At 41.5% G+C, this 20,859-nt stretch overlaps 1 protein-coding gene across 5 annotated transcripts in view; it reads left to right on the top strand.

Annotated features, from left to right (window-relative positions):
* The window catches only part of RHOF (ras homolog family member F, filopodia associated), a 48,608-nt gene that overhangs the window by 15,415 nt on the left and 12,334 nt on the right, over positions 1-20,859 (top strand). For 4 of the 5 annotated variants that reach the window (XM_073313497.2, XM_073313500.2, XM_073313501.2 and 1 more), the window contains one exon: positions 9,075-9,162. In XM_073313497.2, the coding sequence (XP_073169598.1) occupies positions 9,075-9,162 (88 nt within the window). Of the gene's footprint in view, positions 1-7,443; positions 7,921-9,074; positions 9,163-20,859 lie in introns of those variants that run through there. The other variant, XM_073313499.2, reaches the window with a different exon arrangement.

Here is a 20,859-nt window from a genome sequence, read left to right as displayed (position 1 = left end):
GATCTTTCATACAACAGCAAAATGCAGTATCTGACAAATCAGACCTGCAAACTTTGAATTAAAAAAAAAAGAGGAAGAAAACTGCAATCACTTCTGTAGCTTTTTATTTTTTGAAACTTAATACTAATAACTAGTAGGGTTTTTTTGTTGATGTATTTTAATTTTTTTAGTGATTTCAGTACTGGTGAAAAGTATGGGATTGACAGCTCTTGACCACTGAGTTCTCTTATTGACCCGTGGTAAAAAAATATCCTTGGCACTGGCATTACAAATTTCCTCACAGGGTCCTCCTAATCATTTGCTTCAACCTTAACATGATGTGCTTTCACTACCTCTAGGGGGCAGAGGAGTTCAATCTTTATGCCCCTTCAATTCCTGTCCTCTGCTGAAACTGTCAATTAGTGCTAATTGTAATGAGGACAAGCAATCACTGAATACTGCTCTAAGACCACCAAACTCATCTCTCATTAGGTACCCAAGATTATATAACTATTCTCAGTAGCTACCAGTCTGGGATAGATTTGAACTGGCAACCCATAGGTGAAAGGTTCTGTATCCCAATGCAAAGAACCAAATATCTTTTTAAAGCAAAAATCTACTCCTTATTGCCTTTTTATATTAATTATAACAGAATTTTTAAGTGCAATCCCAGCATCCCCTCCCCAATTAGAATGTCAATATACAAAATTTCTCTATCTTCTGCCATTGTTTTCATTTCACATTATCTACCTAAAAAAAAATATGCTGATTTTTCTTTCCAAGAAAAACAAAATAATTCAGGTGGATTGCTGTGTAGTAATATCTGCTTAACTGATTGACTTTTAAAATGAGAGGCAACATAGTCCAGTGACCAGGACACCTAGGTTCTGTTTCTTCCATTTACATGCTGTGAGAGGCCCACTCTCTCTCTGCCTCTATTTCTTCTTACACCCTTTGTCTGTCTTGTCAGATTAGCCTGTAAGCTCTTTGGGGGCGAGACTATCTCTTAGGATGTGTGTGTACCTAAGAGAATGGGGGCCTGATCTCCCTTGGAATTTCTAGAAACTACTGAAATACAAATAAATAATTAAGAGTAGCATAAGTGCATACACAAAAACAGTTGCAGCAGGTACAGCTGCTGCCTGGTGGGGAAGATGAGGAGATGAGACCCATCTGGAGCTACTTCTCGGGTTCCAGCTCAACCTGGACCCAAAGCAAAAAGAGTTGCAACTGGGAGCTTTGGAACATGTAGACACTGATGATGTCATCACACTGTCTCTTCTCTGTTTTTACTCTGGACAGTCTCTCCCCTGTGCTGATTGGCTGTATGCTCCAACTTCCCCTGCCTCCTTCCTCAGTGTTCTTTCTATTTGCTTTGCTCCATCTCCCCTCCACTACCTCTAATGTCTCCTCTTCCTTCCTTTGGGTTTTTGTTTAGCTAGTTCCTCCTAGTAAAACCCCACCCAGAAACCACCAACCAGCCAACACTTTGGAACTAACATGTTATTTGAAAACCATCACATTTCTTCTTCTGCCTGTATGTTATATTCCTTTTGTCTATTTAAGATTGTAAGCTCTTCAAGGCAGAGACTGTCTCATACTCTGTATGTACATTCCCTACTTCAATGGGATCTCTAGCCACTATAGTAATACAAATAATAATATGTAAGCAGAGTTAGGATGAGCTCTACCCTGACATTTGGTGGCGAGTCATGGTGGGTTGTGGAAAGAACTTCAGGGGCTGATCTCATCTGCATAGTCACACCCACCCTGCCTAGATGCTCACTTTGGCTGGTGTAGGAGCCCCAGTTTCTCTGTTATTGGGGCAGGAATAAACTGTTATTATCCTGATTATGTGAATCAAGGACAGTGGAACTGTACTTGGCCTTTTGTTATGATGGAGGGACTCGCCATCAACTAAGCAGCACTCGCTGGTCATGGGTTCCAAAACCCAGTGAAAGGAGAGAGGCTGGGAACAGGTATTAATACTTGGTGGTATGGGCCCCCTGGTGAGGGCCTTACATGCTAATTACACTTCCTCCTCTCTCCACTGTGGAATATCAGAGCTAATTTTGATTCCGTTAGGAGTCTAGTTCCAGGTTGCTGAGCTGAATTCACTTTGGGCTAATGGTGTACCAGCACTGAGGCTCCCCTACTACAAGCTGAAATCACAAAAGAGCTAAACTCACTAAGAGCTTAAATCACTGAGTTGTGTTAAGTAGTGCGGGAGCCTGAAGATATATTGTGGAGCAGAGCAGTTTGTGGGACGGCTAGCAGAGCGGAGCCCCATGGAGAGGTGGGACAATCAGCTTTGGACCATATAAGGTGCCCCTTAGCCTCTTCCCCCACATCTCCACCCAGGTTGGGAGATAAAACTCTGCAGATAAACTTTTGAACTCTGGGGCTGCCCTGACCAGGGACAGAGATTTTTGGGTTGTTGGACTTTTGGGACTTTGGGTAATTTTGGGTTGATGGACTCAAGAACCAAAGGGAAAGGACACACCCCAATTTGCTTGGGGTGGGTTTTTTGCTCATGGGTTGTGTTATGAATCCTGTTGGTGGTGTTTCCCCAACATAATGCCACATTGTTTCTCTCTGTTATTAAAAGGCTTTTTGCTACACTCAGACTCTGTGCTTGCCAGAGGGGAAGTATTGCCTCTTGGAGGTGCCCAGCGGGGATGGTATATATTTGTCCCAGGTCACTGGGGGGCTCGAGCCGGTTTTGCATTGTGTTATTGGAATGGAACCCCTAGATACTGAACCCAGCCCTTGTTGCTGCCAACTCTGATGGGCAGAAGGGTTAAAATATAATTGGAATATTTTGAAAAAAGAAATAAGGTCCTGAGTTTTCAAAGACTTATGTACATGTTTCACTTTAAGCATCTGAGTCATTCTATTGACTTCAATTGGACTACTTGTTCTTATCTTTAAGAATATGCATAAGTCTTTTGGGGCCTAAAATTATATGTGCTCACCAAAGAAAAACTATTCGATATATTCAATAATAAAAGTTTTAAAGGTTTATTCTAGAAATAAAACTTAAGTGTTTATTGTCTTCTCGCTTTGATTAAAGTATAAACTGATGACTGTACAGCAGATGGCATTTGTTGACTGTTATATCTTACCATAAATTATATAAAAGACAAGCACGCTACCTTGCTTGTTAGTTAAAGAGACAGACTTTCCCTTAGAAATCATATTGTAAGTCATACTTATTAATTAATGTACATCTACAGAGGTACAGCTTTAAATGGCTGGGAACTTTAAGCATTAACATAGCTTTCAAAGTTCCTACAAATAGAAAAGCAGTATTTCTTAAAGGGAATGCTTTGTGTGTTAATATATTTACTGTTCCAAAAACACCCATCTAAGTTCTTTTATAGAGTACCCACCAACATGCTATCTGAAATCTTAATATAAGTTTTTAAAATGTTTACATACTAGCAGCTAACCAATGAATTAGAAGGGAAGTGTGGTAAATGGAGATGGGGGAGAAGTAAGGAATTCTTCAGAGGGAGAACACTGGACAAATAAGGATCAAAACTAAGTCATATGTCAAGATTCTTGTTGATAGGTTCCAGCATGGTTTCCCTGGAAGTGTGGACAATGTTTTTTTTCTTTTTCTCCTGATAACCAAATCACATTAGACAGTTCCCCTCCACTAAGTAGACTATGGCATAATTTTATGACACCGTTACCAGGCCAAAAATCTTTGTCCACCTTGGTTAAAGAACCCCTCTTCTAATATTAATTTTTAAATATGGCTATATCTAGCATTTTGCCTGCAGTGTAAACAGGACCCCAATTTAATGTACAGTCTGTTTCATTTGTATTTTGTGGCAAACATAAACCTCAAGTATCAATTAATAAAGTGGTGAGCAGTGCACATTTAATTTGATAACTGATATTGGTGGTAACAAAAATGCAATATAGACAAAACATTCACATACCACTATCAGCAGATTCTTGATTTTGCCAGAGTCACTGCAAGTCTTTATATTCTTAGTGCTTCACAGTCTGTAGTGGGTATGAGTTAAGCTGTAATGTACTGGTGCTAGACTTGTTATATCTGTAATAAATAAATAAATGGGATGAACACTTTCAGGTTTAAAAAATCATATTTGCAATGTGTTAATAAAGGGCCAGGACCTGCTTCCACTGAAGCTAATGGCAAAACTTCCACTTAGAATCAGACTCATAATACAGGTGTGTGCATTTATCACAACTAGGAAAAATACTTAGTATTTGTATACTACTTTATATGTGCAAAACATTGTACAAACATTAATTTAAAATAATGAAGGTAACCAAAATATTGAACTATTCCATTTTTCAAATGTCAGGTTGACTATCTATTACTTTAAAATACTATATCTATCTATATGATGTTTAGAATAGACTAAATTGCTCTCTTGTATTAATTTGAGTCCTGAATCTAAAATGCTTCCCCTAACACAAAGTATAAAGAGGAAGTTTAGACATATTTTTTGTAAACAATCAAATCCTACCTTGAATTAGTTATTGAATTAAAACTCTACGAATTACAGTAATTCGTTCAAGGGACATGAAGAAACATACTTATGGGTTATAACATATCTATTGATTTTGAGATGGGTATAAGGGCCTGATCCAGCAGAGTGCTGAGCCATTCCTAGGCAGTGCTAAATGCCCTCAACTGAAGTCCTTACAAGTTGAGTCATCTTGCAGGATCAGACCTTAAAAGTATGTTTAAGTCTGAAATGTTCATAAGGTTTTATATTATCTTTTGACAGATGTATATACTCTAAATGCTCATGTTACATTTTCTCCAAAATAAAACGTTAACATCAAATAAGAGTGAACTCGGATGCCTATTGTCTTTAAAATTTGATTTTACAGCTCCTACCTGGGTACTTATATGCCCCCCCACACACACTGTAATATCACCTCCTTTTTCTATTCAGTTCTCTGTATATAAACCAGTGTCTTCCTTGAAACATCACTGACTCCAAGGGCATGAGACAATTCACTGATAGTGAAAGTGGTTTTTGCATGCAGTCTCGAAGGCCATCTAGTGACACAACTATGCAGGAAGAAATGTCATACCCCATGTGAACTGCAATTTTAAAAAACCCAAGTAAAATTGGGGAATGATAAATTCAACAGTTCCATTGGTGGATGGTTACCCCTTACACAAGTAATATTTCAGAAAGTTTTAGGGGTGAGCCAAATTTCCCAAGGAATTTAAATTTGGATACTAAATGGGAGAAGAGTTGAGACACTCTTCACTGAAGAGGGAGCAAGTGGTTCATCTGTGCTAGGTATAGGACTTAGTCCCTACAGAGAATGGGGTGCAATTTTGATCTCAATTACCACATTGTAAATGCAGTGTAACTCCAGTGAAATGCAAGATCAGAGCCACATTTGTCATCTTACCCCTTTGGTTCTTACCTTTAAACAGATGTATGTGCATAAACATTTAGAGGGTTTGGTCTATGTAACTGAAATAAACACAATATTAGAGCTGAATTTGATGACAGTAAGGTTAATATTGTACCAATAACACAATATTGTCTGAACACAGTTGACATTTCCTAATTTAAGACTAGGACACCTAAGTACCATGGTGATAGATGCATTAGAAATTAATTAAGTGAGCCACATGAATTTCTCGTGAAATACTGAAGTAATCTGGAGTTTCACTGAAGATTAACTTGACTCAGTACATTACCTTCATTGTCCTAACAGCTATTCTTTTCACCTGTGATACTGCGTCACTCGCACCCTGAAGAGGAGTACCTGGTGTGTCAGATATAAACATTTTTGGCTGCTTTTATTTCTGGAGAGAGTAAAAACCATGTTGCTCCTCCAACAAGTGTTTCCTGCAGCTGCCAGAGACTTTAAACAAATAAAATACATGTTTAAAGCCCAAGGAAATGCTCTTGAGAAAAGATGAGGATGCCAGAATAGTTACGGGGAGGGCAGGGCTTAGGAACAGTGCAGTAAAGCTCCTGTAAAGGGATGGATATCTGACAGGGGGCTTTTCAATTCCCCAGGGGCTTCTGGGTGTAAGAAGTACCTATGTACAAGGCTGTCTTGCGCTGGAAGTACCTGTATAAATGGGCAAAAAGAAAAGGAGTACTTGTGGCACCTTAGAGACTAACAAATTTATTTGAGCACAAGCATCCGATGAAGTGAGCTGTAGCTCACGAAAGCTTATGCTCAAATAAATTTGTTAGTTTCTAAGGTGCCACAAGTCCTCCTTTTCTTTTTGTGGATACAGACTTACACCTGCTACTCTGAAACCTGTATAAATGGAGTTGATCTCATGGCAATGTGAGGGGTCTGCATGAAGGTTTCCAGATAGAAGTCCATACGGGGGGTGGGGGTGTGACTTAATGCACCTTTCGGTGTGTGTAAGAGGTCTCAGTGCCCATGGGACCACTCCTGTGTGTATAGGAGAGTGGTGTCTCAGTTCCCTAGGGCCCCTGGATGTGTGTGTGTGTGTGGGGTGTCTCAGTTCCCTAGGGCCCCTGTGTGTGGGGGTGTGTGTGTGTCTCAGTTTCCTACGGCCCCTGCGTGTGTGTGTGTGGGGGGGTGTCTCGGTTTCCTAGGGCCCCTGGGTGTGTAGAGGGGTCTCAGTGCCCAGGAGCCCCTGTGTGTATAGGGGCGTGGTGTCTCAGTTCCCTAGGGCCCCTGGATGTGTGTATGTGTGTGTGGGGGGGTGTCTCAGTTCCCTAGGGCCCCTGGATGTGTGTGGGGGGGTCTGAGTTCCCTAGGGCTCCTGGATGTGTGTGTGGGGGGGTGTCTCAGTTCCCTAGGGCCCCTGGATGTGTGTGGGGGGGTCTGAGTTCCCTAGGGCCCCTGGATGTGTGTGTGTGGGGGGGTGTCTCAGTTCCCTAGGGCCCCTGGATGTGTGTGTGTGGGGGGGTGTCTCAGTTCCCTAGGGCCCCTGGATGTGTGTGTGTGTGGGGTCTCTCAGTTTCCTAGGGCCCCTGGATGTGTGTGTGGGGGGGTGTCTCAGTTTCCTAGGGCCCTGGATGTGTGTGTGGGGGGGGTCTCTCAGTTCCCTAGGGCCCCTGGATGTGTGTGGGGGGTCTGAGTTCCCTAGGGCCCCTGGATGTGTGTGTGTGGGGGTGTCTCAGTTCCCTAGGGCCCCTGGATGTGTGTGTGGGGGGGTCTGAGTTCCCTAGGGCCCCTGGATGTGTGTGTGGGGGTGTGTGTCTCAGTTTCCTAGGGCCCTGGATGTGTGTGTGTGGGGGGGTCTCTCAGTTCCCTAGGGCCCCTGGATGTGTGGGGGGGGTCTGAGTTCCCTAGGGCCCCTGGATGTGTGTGTGGGGGGGCGTGTCTCAGTTCCCTAGGGCCCCTGGATGTGTGTGGGAGGGGTCTCGGTGCCCACGGGGCCCCTGGGTGGGTGTGGGTGTGAGGGGGGGGTCTCGGTGTCTGCCCTGAAGGCTCCGGTAGCGAAGTCCGCCGATGGGGCGTGTGAGGCGCAGCGGGAGCCGGGCCGACGGGCAATGGCGCCACCCCGGGGCGGGGTCCCCGTCTGCGTGTGCGGGACACCACCAGGGAGCGGAGCCGGGGCGGCTGGTGCCGGCGGCTCGAGCCGAGCGCGTTCCCCTCAGCCAATCCCCGGCGCAGCCGGAGCTGGGCTGCTCGGCCCCTTCCCCGCCCACCTCCGCCCGGAGCCGCGACCCCCGGCCGCAGAGGGAGCCGAGCTGACAGGGATGCCGCGTGCTCCCGCGGGGCTGCCGCTGCTCTAGAGGCGGGTCCACCCCCACCCCGCCGCACATGGCGGTGCCGAACGGGTCCGTCCCCGGCGGGGGGCCCGGGGCCCCCAAGGCGAGCGAGAGCCCGCCCGCCCCCTCCGGGAAGAAGGAGCTGAAGATCGTGATCGTGGGGGATGGAGGCTGCGGGAAAACGTCTCTGCTCATGGTGTACGCGAAGGGCGCCTTCCCGGAGGTGCGTGCCGGGGCCTGACCCCCCCACATCCTGCCCCAGCCTGTCAGCCCCTCGCGGGAACAGCCCTCCCGCCCCAGCAGGGGGCAGCCCGCCGGCATCTCCAGGAGCCCCCCCCCCGCTGCACCCCGCGACAAGGGGGGCTCTGCCCGCCTCCCCCCCCCCGGGATTGCCCCAAAGGGGACGCGACTAGCCCTCCCCTGAGCAGCCGGGCCCCCCCAGGGGCTCATTTGCTGAGCTCTTGCCCGGAGCCCAGAGAGATGGGGGGAAATTCACGTCCTCAGAGAAGTTTCCCGCTGGCCAGAGCGACAGCAGGCGCCGGGGCACGCTGGGCTCCGCGCTGGGCAAGGCAGAGAGGTGCCTGCTGCTGTCACTCACACCAGGCTGGGAGGGTTTGGGTTGGGGTGAAGGGGGTTTCCAGGAAGGGGGGTGGGGGCTTTCTGGAGGCTGTTAAACTCATCGCTAAACCAAGTCGCGGCAGGATGTGCAGGCGACGGGTTTGTACCTGCCCTGAGAGAAGTAGCTGCCAGGCGGTGGCTGAGCTCGTCTTAGTAAATTTGAGAGTTGGGGTTTAGACACTTCTCTTGCAGTCACTTTTGTGCCTTCAGTTTTTTTAAAGTTCAAGAATGATTTTTCCTCCAAGCATTTGTAACCAGCCTTATTTTCAGAGAAGTCTCTGTATTGAAACCTGTAATGTGAAGATTTGGTTGGGGCTTTCTGGTAACACAAAAGGGTGAGGAGGGAGAATACCAGAGATCTGGCTCAGAAAACAGAGCTGTACCTAGAATATTGGTGGCAAGGTTCAAATAAAGCTTGAAACCTGTAACAGCCGAATCATTCCTTTCTCTTTGTATAATGGTATTTCAGAGAATTAAAACTTGTTAGAGTATATATGGGAACATAACCTCCAGGAGATGTCAGTGCTGTTTCTAATCCCTTTGCTCTTTGCCATGTGAAAGTGGACAAGTCATTTTAACCTGTCTGCTTCACCTTCCCCATCAGTAAAATGGGGATAATATTTGTCTACCAGAGTTCCTGTAAGGCTTAATTCATTCATGCTTATAAAGTGCTTTGAGATCCCTGGAGGGAAGGGATTACTGAACTGCAAAATAGTATTATTATCATTTAACTAGAATTGTATTTCCTTTTTTTGACAGAAATATGCACCTTCTGTATTTGAGAAGTATACCACCAGTATTACCGTTGGCAATAAAGAAGTAATTCTGAATTTGTATGACACTGCAGGTAAATCACTTTAAACAAAATCTTGCTTATTTGAAAAACAAGTAAGTAAACCAGCACAGCCAATTTTCCTGCAGCATCTGGTAATGGATTACAGAGGAAGACTAGCCTTAGGCAAGTAGAAAGCCAGCTGAAAGTTTTTTGTGGTATTAATAGCAATACAGCAGATCAAGTTTTGTACGACAGAAATGATTTAGTTGATTATGCTTTTTTATTTGATATATCAACTATTCTTTAATATTTCAGACATTTAAAGGGATGTTATTTATGTGACTCCTTTTACCAGCAAAATACTAAAGATTCACCAAACTAGATTGTTCTTGCGCTCTTTTGGATATACAGCAGGCTGATCTTGGAAAGATTGTAAAACCAAGCATATTTTCTTTTTGTTTTCTGTTAACGTATTTTTATAGGTTGTGTTAGAGTTAAAACTAAAAGAGGTCAAAACACACAGAACCCTTAAAGAATAAAACAACTTCTATTATCAATTTAGTCATGCCTATGTGACTGCCAGTGAGAAGAAGTCCTAGTCCTAATGAATTTACAGTTTTAGTCATGGGTTTGTTCTTAATAGTGAAGACTATTAAGAAAGTCACCAAATAGCATGCATATCTTGAAGGTATTAAAAATCAAGTGCCCAGAAGCAAAATGTAATGTAATCAACCAGGAAAATACTTTAATCTCCCACCATGTGTGATCAAAACAGTAAAAGGGATTTTTAAAAAGCCTGTTAGTGTTCAAAATAGAAAGCCCACAATGCTAAATGTATGTTAGAACATTGACAGTTTTTATGGTTTCTTCCCAGGGATGAATGGAATGTTTTGTGTTCAACTTTGTTCATTATAGTTTTTATAGCAGTGACTCTCAATTGTCCAACTGTGTTCCAAAAGAGAACCCTAAAATTAAGATACACTGTGTCAAATTCTGCTCTGTTACACCAGTTTGAACCAGGAGCAATTCTCTTTGGTAAATAATGAAGAGGACAGGTCACTGATTTAGAGTGATCTGGATTGCTTGGTAAACTGGGCGCAAGCAAACAATATCTGTTTTAATATAGCTAAATGTAAACGTCTACATCTAGGAACAAAGAATGCAGGCCACACTTACATGATAGGAGACTCTATCCTGGGAAGCAGTGACTCTGAAAAAGATTTTGGTGTCATGGGAAATAATCTAGTGACCACAAGCTTCCAGTGTGTCCAAAATATGTCCAGTGCGTCCAAAATATGACCCTGTGGCCAAAAGAGCTAATGCAGTTCTGGTGTGCATAAATAGGTGAATCTCAAGTAGTACTAGAGAGGTTATTTTACCTCTGTATTTGGTGCTGGTGCATCCGCTGCTGGAATACTGTGTCCTGTTCTGGTGTCCACAATTCAAGAAGGATGTTGATAAATTGGAGAGGGTTAAGAGAAGAGCCACGAAAATGATTAAAAGATTAGAAAACATGCCTTATAGTGATAGTCTCAAGGAGCTCAATCTATTTAGTTTAACAAAGAGAGGGTTAAGGGGTGACCTGGTTATGGTCTATAAGTATCTATGTGGGCAACAAATACTTAATAATGGGCTCTTTAATCTAGCAAAGAACTGTATAACATGATACTGGCTGGAAATTGAATCTAGACAAATTCAGAGTGGAAAGAAGGCATACATTTTTAAAGGTGAGAGTAATTAACCACTGGAACAATTTACCAAGGGTTGTAGTAGGTTCACCACCGCTGACAATTTTTAAATCAGGATTGGATGTTTTTCTAAAAGGTATGCTTTAGGAATAATTCTGGGGATGTTCTATGGCCTGTATTATACTTGAAGTTAGCCTGTGTGATCCAGTGTCCCTTCTAGTTGTGGAATCTATAAATCTATGATGGCAGTGCCGTTACTCCAAATTTACATCCGTTTAACTTAGAGCTGAATTTGGCCGATTAATCCATTTTTAAATTTTTATATAAAAAAAATATAGTTGGCCTTTTAAATCCATTGTAGGACATCAGAGTAATCATCTTTCAGCACTATTTTTTATATTAAGTGATCTTTGTGGTGAACCTTTTGTCCAGTACAGTAGACTCTTGATTACCCAAAATTTCCTATAAATTGCCAATATGTCTCCCTATTTTTTTTTAAACACTTGCTCTTGAATCAATGATACAGATAATCTGGATCCTACCATAAATTATTTGGGGGGGGGGGTTAAGTTCAGGAAAGAATGGTGTGAAATCTACGATGCATAACCAATAGCTGGAACTTGTTAATGTAGAATTTTGGGTTGCAAATACTGTGTCGCTTATTTTTTGTAAACTTGCTGGGTCATATTGACTGGCCTCTGTCAGTGCAGGGTTTTATCTATTAGACAGTTTTCTAGTGCTTTGTCAAGTCTAATTCTAAATGACTCAGTGATGTGCTTCCCACCACTTGTCTTGTGAGACCATTCCAGTTTCTTATGGACTATGTGGCGATGCCCACAATACACTGTGGTTAAAACTATGATTGAAACTGTGCTAGCAACAATCATAGGTCCCAATCCTCTACTGGGATCTGCTTGTGTGGATCCTTATCCCGATATGGAGTCCCATTAAAGTCAATGGGACCTTGTTAGGTGGTTTGAGTCCACACTAGCAGATCTCAGTGTTGGACTGGGTTCATGCTGTAAAGAATAGGTCCTCTTAAACTCATCTTTTTCTGAAGTTGGTAGTTTACTCAGAGTAAAAGTTTATAATATGAGTACGTCTTCTAAGGTCCAAACCTGCTCCAATGGGCTAAACTCCCATTGACGACTTTGGTTGCAGGATTAGGGCCAAAAATTGTGTGTTCTTTCTTGTAAATCTTAATGGTGCAGTACTAGAAGTGGGCTTAAGAGAGCATTTAACTGGAACAGAATACTATCAGAGGATGGGGTTTGTCCTTCTGCTACATAAATGCTGAGGTATTCATTTTCAGGACACGAGATGTTGTTACAGGATCAATGTTCCATTACAATGACTTTATTTTTATCATGCGACTTAGGTATATTAAATCACTTTGTCAGATGCATGTTGATGCACTAATGTGGCAGTTATGTATGGTAGCATTATTGAATTACTGCATTCCCATTGGTCTAGAGAAAAGCCCTAGTGTGTGCTATAGCCTAATAGAGACCAGTTTTGTCATAAAAGTAACTGTCTTGAAAGCACATTATATTGGCTGCAGTTTATTAATAAATTTCTGATTAACTGAAATATTGGGGTTTTGTTTTTAATTTTTTTTTAAAGAGTAAGTCATGCTGCCATCTGACTAGGTGACTCTGTTCCCATTAACATAATGGCCTACATTTCCAAAAGTGTCTAATGATTTTTGATGCCTCAATTTTTCAGTACCCATCATGAGACACAGTATTGCACCTAAGAAAAGGAGTACTTGTGGCACCTTAGAGACTAACCAATTTATTTGAGCATGAGCTTTCGTGAGCTACAGCTCACTTCATCGGATCCGATGAAGTGAGCTGTAGCTCATGAAAGCTCATGCTCAAATAAATTGGTTAGTCTCTAAGGTGCCACAAGTACTCCTTTTCTTTTTGCGAATACAGACTAACACGGCTGTTACTCTGAAACCTGTCATTATTGCACCTATCATTATAGGGTCCTGGTCTATGACTGGGGCCCCTAGGCACTACCAAACTACACATAGTACTACTACTATTAATAATTAATAATAAATAAAGTCCCACATGACATTATCATGAGCAAACTAGGGAAATGTGGTCTAGATGAATTTACTGTAAGGTGGGTGCAAATCTGGTTGAAAGACCCTATTCAAAGACTAGTTATCAATGATTCATCATCATATTGGGGGGGCATATCTAGTGGAATCCTGCAGGAGTCTGTCTTGGGTCCAGTACTATTCAATATTTTCATTATTGACTTCGATAATGGAGTGGAGACCATGCTTATAAAATTTGCAGATGACATAAGCTGGGAGGTGTTGATAGCAGTCTGGAGGACAGCATTGGAATTCAAAATGACCTTGACAAAATGGAGAATAGGTCTGAAATCATCAAGCTGAAATTCAATAAAGACAAGTGCAAAGCATGACACTTTGGAAGAAAAAAATCACATGCACAACTATAAAATGGGGAATAACTAGCTAGGCAGTAATACTGCTGAAAAGATTTGGGGGTCATAGTGGATCACAAACTGAATGAGTCAACAATGTGATGCAGTTGCAAAAAGGGCTAATATTGTTGTGGGGCGTAATAACAGGAGTATTATAAGGTAATAGTCCCGACTACTCAGCGTTGGTGAGGCCTCAGCTGGAGTACTGTGTCCAGTTCTGGGTGCCATACTTTAGAAAAGATGTGGACAAATTGGAGAGAGTCCAGAGGGGAGCAACAAAAACAATAAAAGTTTTAGAAAAGCTGACCTATGAGGAAAGGTTAAAAAAAACTGGGGATATTTAGTCCTGAGAAAAGAAGGCTGAGGGGGGACCTGATAGCAGTCTTCAAATATGCTAAGGACTGTTAAAAGAGGATAGTGATCAATTGTTCTCCATATCCAGAATGATATTAGCTCAAGAAGTAATCAGCTGAACCTGTAACAAGGGAGATTTAAGTTGGATACAGTTAGAAAGTTTTTCCTAATAAGGATAGTTAGGCACTGGAACAGGCTTACAAGGGAGGTTATGGAATCCTCCTCACTGGAGGTTTTTAAGAACAGGTTGGACAAACACCTGTTAGGGATGGTCTAGGTATTCTAGGTCCAGTCTCAGCACCAGGGAATGGACAAGATGACCTCTCAAGGTCCCTCTCAGCCCTACATTTTTATGATTCAGGGGCCTAATTTTCAAAGGGAAGATGCTCTGTCTGTATATCTTCAGCATGTTAAGGTATGTCGAGTGGGGCATCCAAAATCACTGGTCACTTTTGCAGATTTAGTCCAATATATTTTATAATGTCCAGAGCCAATGAAGTTATTCAGTTGTTTCAGATGCTGTGACCGAGGAACCTCTTAGTGCCAACTTTCAAGGGACACACAGGGGCATGAATAGGAACTACAGGAATCTCCTGGGTCTGGTATATACATTCTGGTTCACCAAAGAGTGTCATGTGAAGTCTCAGAAAAAAGCCGGTATTACAGTGGTCATCAGTATCATTGCAAAACACACATATGAATGTTGTGTAAGAAGTTACGTATGTACGCTGAAAAATATGTTCTTAAGAGCTGTGCATAGGGACTGGTCACCAGCAGTGGTGAAAAACAGGTTTTCTGTCAGACAAGATATGTTTATCAAGGTGTCTGTTTTCATGTAAATTATGTGTTGTATCATTCCTAAGGGGCTCCTCTCACTGGTCTGAACCAAATGCTAATGAAGGATTGTGAAAACTTCAAAGGGAGAAAAATAACCAGAGGAAGTAAGGAGTGGGGATGGGGGATGACCCTATTTTGATGTGCACATGAATGGTTAGCTCTAGTATATTTCAGGGACAAACAAGACATCCTGGCATCCTTTGCCTAGGAAGGACAATGAGTTTGCTTGGTGAAAGAGGGGTCACCAGGCTTGGTTGAAAAAACTGGAGAGAACTTTGGGCTAGATAAGCTTCTTTAGACAAGTGGTAAACTTGTTAGTTAAGTTTAGTCTCTAGAAAGTGTGTGTGTGTATATATATAAACTGTTTCCATTATTCTTACTCACTATCACTTGAACTCTGTTCTTTGGTAATAAGCTTATTCTTGTTTTCTCTATAAATGTATCCAAGTGCTGTGGTGTTAAGCAAAATGATCCTGAGCTGAATCTTACAAGCTGGTGTGTACTGTTTCTTTGGGAACAGCAGGCTTGGTAATTCTGTGAGTATTCAGTGGGAAAAGGGCTGAACTCTACAGGGAACATTTGGAGATTTCAAGGGGTGGTGTGTGCCTATCACAATCCTATAGAGAGAGAGCAAGGCCAACGGAAGCCTGGAAGGCAGTGCTCTCATGTTGCCAGAGCCTGGTGATTTCAAGGAGCTGATCCACAGCACTTCCTCACACCTAGGGAAGGTGGTAGTGAAGTGCCTGGGTGTCCTGGGGAGCATCACAGATGCTTTAGTCAATAGCCGCAGTTAAATTATTTTAGCTACTTATATGGCCATTGTTACAATAGTGTCTGAAGGAAGAAAAGGAGTACTTGTGGCACCTTAGAGACTAACCAATTTATTAGAGCATAAGCTTTCGTGAGCTACAGCTCACTTCCTCAGATGCATATCGTGGAAACTGCAGTTTCCATGATATGCATCTGAGGAAGTCAGCTGTAGCTCACGAAAGCTTATGCTTTAATAAATTGGTTAGTCTCTAAGGTGCCACAAGTACTCCTTTTCTTTTTGCAAATACAGACTAACACGGCTGTTACTCTGAATAGTGTCTGAGTTTCTCACAATTTTTAATGCATTTTTCCTCACAACACCCCTGTGAGGCAGGGAAGTACTTTTAGTTCCTCATCTGTAAAGTGGAGATAAGACACAGAGAGACTAAGGCGTTGATCCTGAAAGATATTTAGGCTCCTAACTTTCATAAATCAATAGCCTAAGTACCTTTGTGGATCTAGGCCAAGTGACTTGCCCAAGGTCACATAGGAATTTGACCTAACCATTGGATCATGCTTTCTCTCTGATTGCCTCAAAGCCAGCTGGAAAGCCCTTCCAATTACTGACTGAAACTGTTCAATCACCAGATTTGACTAGCAGTAGATTGAATTAATGCCACTTGAGGTTTACATACTCAAATTTATTCATTTTTGGTTTTTTTCCGTACTTAGCTCATATAGCTGTATCATAAAGAATATCAGTGATAATTAAATTATTCTTCCGATGTCAAACCTGGGGTTGTTCAGAAAATGAGTCCATGAGAAAATGGAAGTGCTGATATATAAAAGGCATGAAGAGTGAATTTTATTAATATTTAAAACATTTGAGGCAAATTTTCGATTTCGTAACTATTTTATGTTCTGTACTAATGGAAAAATCTCTGAAAATGTACTATTACTATATTTTACATTTTTATTGCAATAGAATATAGAGGTCCAAATGAGTTAAAGGCCTCATTGTGTATATAGTTAACATTTTTGTCACCAGGGAAGCAGTTGAAACTTAAAGCTGTGGTTGTCAACTAGTGGATGTTGTCTCATTGCAAAAGCATAGTAAGTGTTATAAAATTAGTATGACTTATCTGAAGGAAAAAGAACATTCTGTTTAAAATGTGATTCCTGTAAAATAAACTTACTAAGGTCATGGAAAATCTTGACCGAAAAGAATCAGATAGTTACAAGTATATGGCATTTATAAGTCCAAGATCCCCCAGATTCTTCTGTTGACAAGAAAATAGCAAAGTCTGAAACCTTAATATTGCAAACTGTAATAGGCTTGTAGTATGAGTTTCTGACCAACTCAGTGAAAAGGAAGATAAACTGAGCAGTTGAAGTAATAATTTTAAACATGTTGGAGCTGTTTCATCCCCCAGTAATCTATTTAAACACAAAACAATTGAAATTGCTTCCTGTGAAACAAAACGTTGAGTCTCTAAGGAAGTTATTACATAAATATTGAGGTAGTTTTGGGCATTTCTCTTTCACTCCTCATGTATAAACAACAGGAAATCTCTGGGGTGAAGGGCTTCAACCAACTGGCGCACCTGACAACAGTGTCAGAGGGGAAACTTCAGCATGGGATACAGAATCAAATCTCTGTTCTTCCAGAAAGTGCTGTTGGGTCTTCAGTATCCACACAGTTCAAACAGGACTTCAGAGTTGTTTAAGGTCTTGTCCAAGACACCCTCACATATTAAAATTTGTATAACTCAATGTATTACCTCAGTAGAACGAAGGAATGAGTTGGCTCTGCCATGTGTTAAGCCTGTAGTTTCAAGGACTCTATTTCAAACCTGATGTCTAGGTCTCTAAGACATTCCCTCCCACTTTGTGAGGACATGAACAAGGAGACTAGAGAAATATTAAAAATAAAAATGGAGGAGAATTTTCATATTTTTCACAGGTTTAATTCAAGTTAGGGGGAAAAGTTTCATTATATATGATCAGTTTAGCAACAACTGGAAATCATGAACTGGAATAAAAGTGGATAGAATAAGAATTTTTCACAGTAGATCTCTTGTGTTATTGTGTGCTACTTTCTCTATAATCTTCCTTATCAGAAGCATCTCTTGCTGTAGCAGGAAGTTGGTGGTCTGTGTGCTGCAACGCACAAAGAGTTTGCAATATATTGTTTTACCTGCAAACACATGTTGCATCTGCTTATTTGATTAAAATACCTCACTGTAAAGTGAGGTAAAGGAATTGAGAGTTAACTCCATTCACTTAGCATGTAAAGAATTACAATTCACTGGGGTTATGCTTTGTGTTGTAATTCAGGAGATGTGGGTTTAATTTCTGATGCTGGTCTCTCCCTCCACTGCCATCTCAGGAGGATAGGTAATAGAGTGTATTCCACTCCAGAGGGACTCATGGGAGGGGAGGTAATGCCTTTTGTCACACAGACTACTCACTGTGGCTGAGTAAAAAGTGACATTGACAATCTCTAGCTGGAGTCCTTCTGGTCCTACATCACCACAAAGATGGTTGCCACTAAGATCCAAAACCTTCTGTTGAGGAGTTTAGAAAAGTGTGTGTGAGAGAATCACTTTCAGGATTCCAAAGGGGACAGAGAGGAAGGGGGCCTGTGACCCAAGAACCCCTTAATGGTAACTGGCAATGGGGTTACAAGAATATCTTGATTCTGGCATATACATTCTAGTTCATCAGAGAATGTAATGTGAGATCTTAAATGAAAAGCAGGGTTACACTGGTCATCAATATCATTGTGAAATATATGTACAGATGCTATGTAAGGAGTTATGTATATATACTGAAAATATGTTTGAAAATATGTTTTAAAAGTTAAAAGGCAGAACTGAAAACAGAGCTTCCTCCAGACAGGAGGTAAGAAATGTGTCTGTCTCTGTCAGGATGTCAATTAAGCATGGTAAACTAACACAATGGATGCCCATTTACATACGAAGTCAGAAGTTAGCAAGGCGATCTGAAGTCAACAGGGAAGCAGCACACAGGAAAAATAAGTCTTAGGTGGTTATCGTGGCTGTGTACAAAGCCAATGAACTTTGGGGGCATATTTATGAGGCAAAAAAGACACCCCATTATCCTACACCTAGGAAGTAAATGGGCAGTCCATTTACATTCATGAACGTGGGATCTCAGTCAACCGTGGTTGAAGATGCCATAAAATATTTTGGGAGTGAGAAACTTAACTGTCAGATGAATGTCCTTTCTAATGAAGTTTAGTGTCTAGAAAGCATGTTATGATTTTGTTTTATATGTAACCATTTGTTTCCGATATCCTTACTCACTATCTCCTGAATCTTTAGTCTTTAATGATAAAAACTTTTTGTTTTGTTTTTCACTCTCAGTATATCTAAATGGTGTTATCCTGAGCTGGATCATACAAGATGGTGTGTATATTGTTCCTTTGGAACAGTGGACTTGGTAGTTCTGTGAGTAACGGGTGCCAGGGGCTGGATATCACCGGGGAATGCTTCAAAGGGACATAGGGTCTGGGGTGCGCATATTGTTAACCTGCAAAACAAAGTAAGGGGTGGGACTGCACAGAGGAGATTGAGTGGCTCACAGGCTGGTGGAGGTAGGAAGCTAACACCCAGCCAAGCACAAGTAAGACTCCCTCATGCTGGAGCCAGGGATAACAAGGTGACCCATAGTTCTGGGTACCCTGAAAACCACCACAGGGCCCTCCTGGGAAAAGATGTAAGGCTGTAAATATTGTGTCATATTTAATTTTTGATTCATCTCTGCCAGGAAGAAAGTAAGTTTCCTCAAGTTTTCTAAACTGAGTTCTGAAAGTATAGCCTTAGCTAACATACCACAGACTAAACAAAAGATCATTCAGATTTTTTCTTTAACTATAGGGGTTCTCAGTTATGTGATTGAAATGTTCATTTTAATAGGAAATATACCTAATTTGAGGCAGCATGTTGGCATGACCTGTGAAGTGGTATGCAGGGTCCTAACTACATGAAGATTGCCTGGCAGCTGGTGGCAATTGATAGTGCTACTAAGGGTATGTCTACATTGCATTCAGAGTTGAGATTGCAGCTCAGATAGGCATATCCGTACCAGCTTTAGTCTAGCGACCACAGCTAAATATAGCAGTGAAGATATGGTGACATATGCTTGCAATGCAAGTGTGTACCCAGAGCCCCAAGTGAACTTGTACAGCCCATGCAGTCCCATCTTCACTATTTTTCATCATGCTAGCTAAACTAAAGCTAACAACACACTTGTGCCTACTCATACTGCAATCCCATCTTCAACTGCCATGTAGACATACCCAGAGAGAGGCGCACTCTTGTGGTCAGTTCATAGGATGCCATTGACATTTAGCTTTAAATAAATATTTTTCCCTTGTCTGTCAATTGTAGTCCCATGGGACCTTTTCTATCCAGAGAATATATTCTAGTAAATATGCAAAGTGCTGCTAATTAAAATATTTGGAAAAATCTAAAAATAAGTGTAAAGTCCATTACACTGATGGCTTACATTTTTTCAACATTATTATGGAGTACACAGGCAAATTTTAAAACTGATAAAATATTTGTTTATGAGACAATGTATAATTAATTCATGGAACTCACTGCCAGAAGAAATTAATGAAGAAATGAGCTTAGATTAAAAGAGAATCCTACTTATTTAAATAGGTTACAGTAACACCAGCTAGGATTACAATTTATAAGAGATATAAGCTTTCATGCTTCAGGACAGAATCTAGACATGAATTGACAGGGGTTAAGAAGAAACATCTGTTGTGGGTAGGCTATTGTATAATTGTCTGTTACAGGAGTTTAATGCCTTCCTTTAAAGTCACGTTCTCCAAGACCTGGTCTAAGAATTCTTAGGTGTTGGTCCTCATTGCATGGACAGCATGTTATAGAATAGAGAAATAGTTCCTTTGTAGGAACCTATTGAATACAACAAAGCACAATGGTCATTAAGCTGATTGAAAGTATCATGATATATTCCCAAGGATCTTGGACGCAAAAGAGAATTTTAATTATGTCCCCATGCAGAGTGCAGGGTGGGTATTATATGCAAGCAATCCAAGCTGCTTAGGGCCTCATGCAGGCTGAGAAACTCAGACTAGCCCAATTTTTCCTTCCGGCAGGGAGACTGGAGAGAGGTGCAACTCATGGCCTAATTTCCTCCTCTCTTCTTGTCCCCCATCAGACTGAAGCCCCACCTTTTCTTAAGAGCAAGTTGTGACAGCATGGGCTAGTTGCCATTTCAGGCGAAGGGGCAAGCATGTCGTCTTTGGCAAGGAATTAAGCATCTTGTGAAATTAGCTGTACCAAGTGAAGCGCTGTGCAGGCAGCTTGTAAAAGGCACAAAGATGCAGGAAATTAATGCTAAATAGCAATTATTTTACAATACTGGGGGAAGAGAAAGTTTGAAAATTTTGAAAGAAAAAAATATATATTATAAAAAACAAACCTTAATGACATTTTCATACACCACTTTTGACAACACAACAGAGAGAAGAGAATTAAAACTGAGACTGAACAAGGGTAATCAAAGGTTTGTGTGAGCTCAGTGGCCCCTTCTGTTCAGTCCTGCAACTTTGTTTTATCTGATCTTGCAGAATTTTTGTTTTAAATCCACAGTGAAGAAAAATTCTGACCACAGCCTG

This window comes from Lepidochelys kempii, chromosome 15 (assembly GCF_965140285.1).
Source record: "Lepidochelys kempii isolate rLepKem1 chromosome 15, rLepKem1.hap1, whole genome shotgun sequence".
Lineage (NCBI taxonomy): Eukaryota > Metazoa > Chordata > Testudines > Cheloniidae > Lepidochelys > Lepidochelys kempii.
This window is presented reverse-complemented; position numbering and strand designations above follow the sequence as displayed.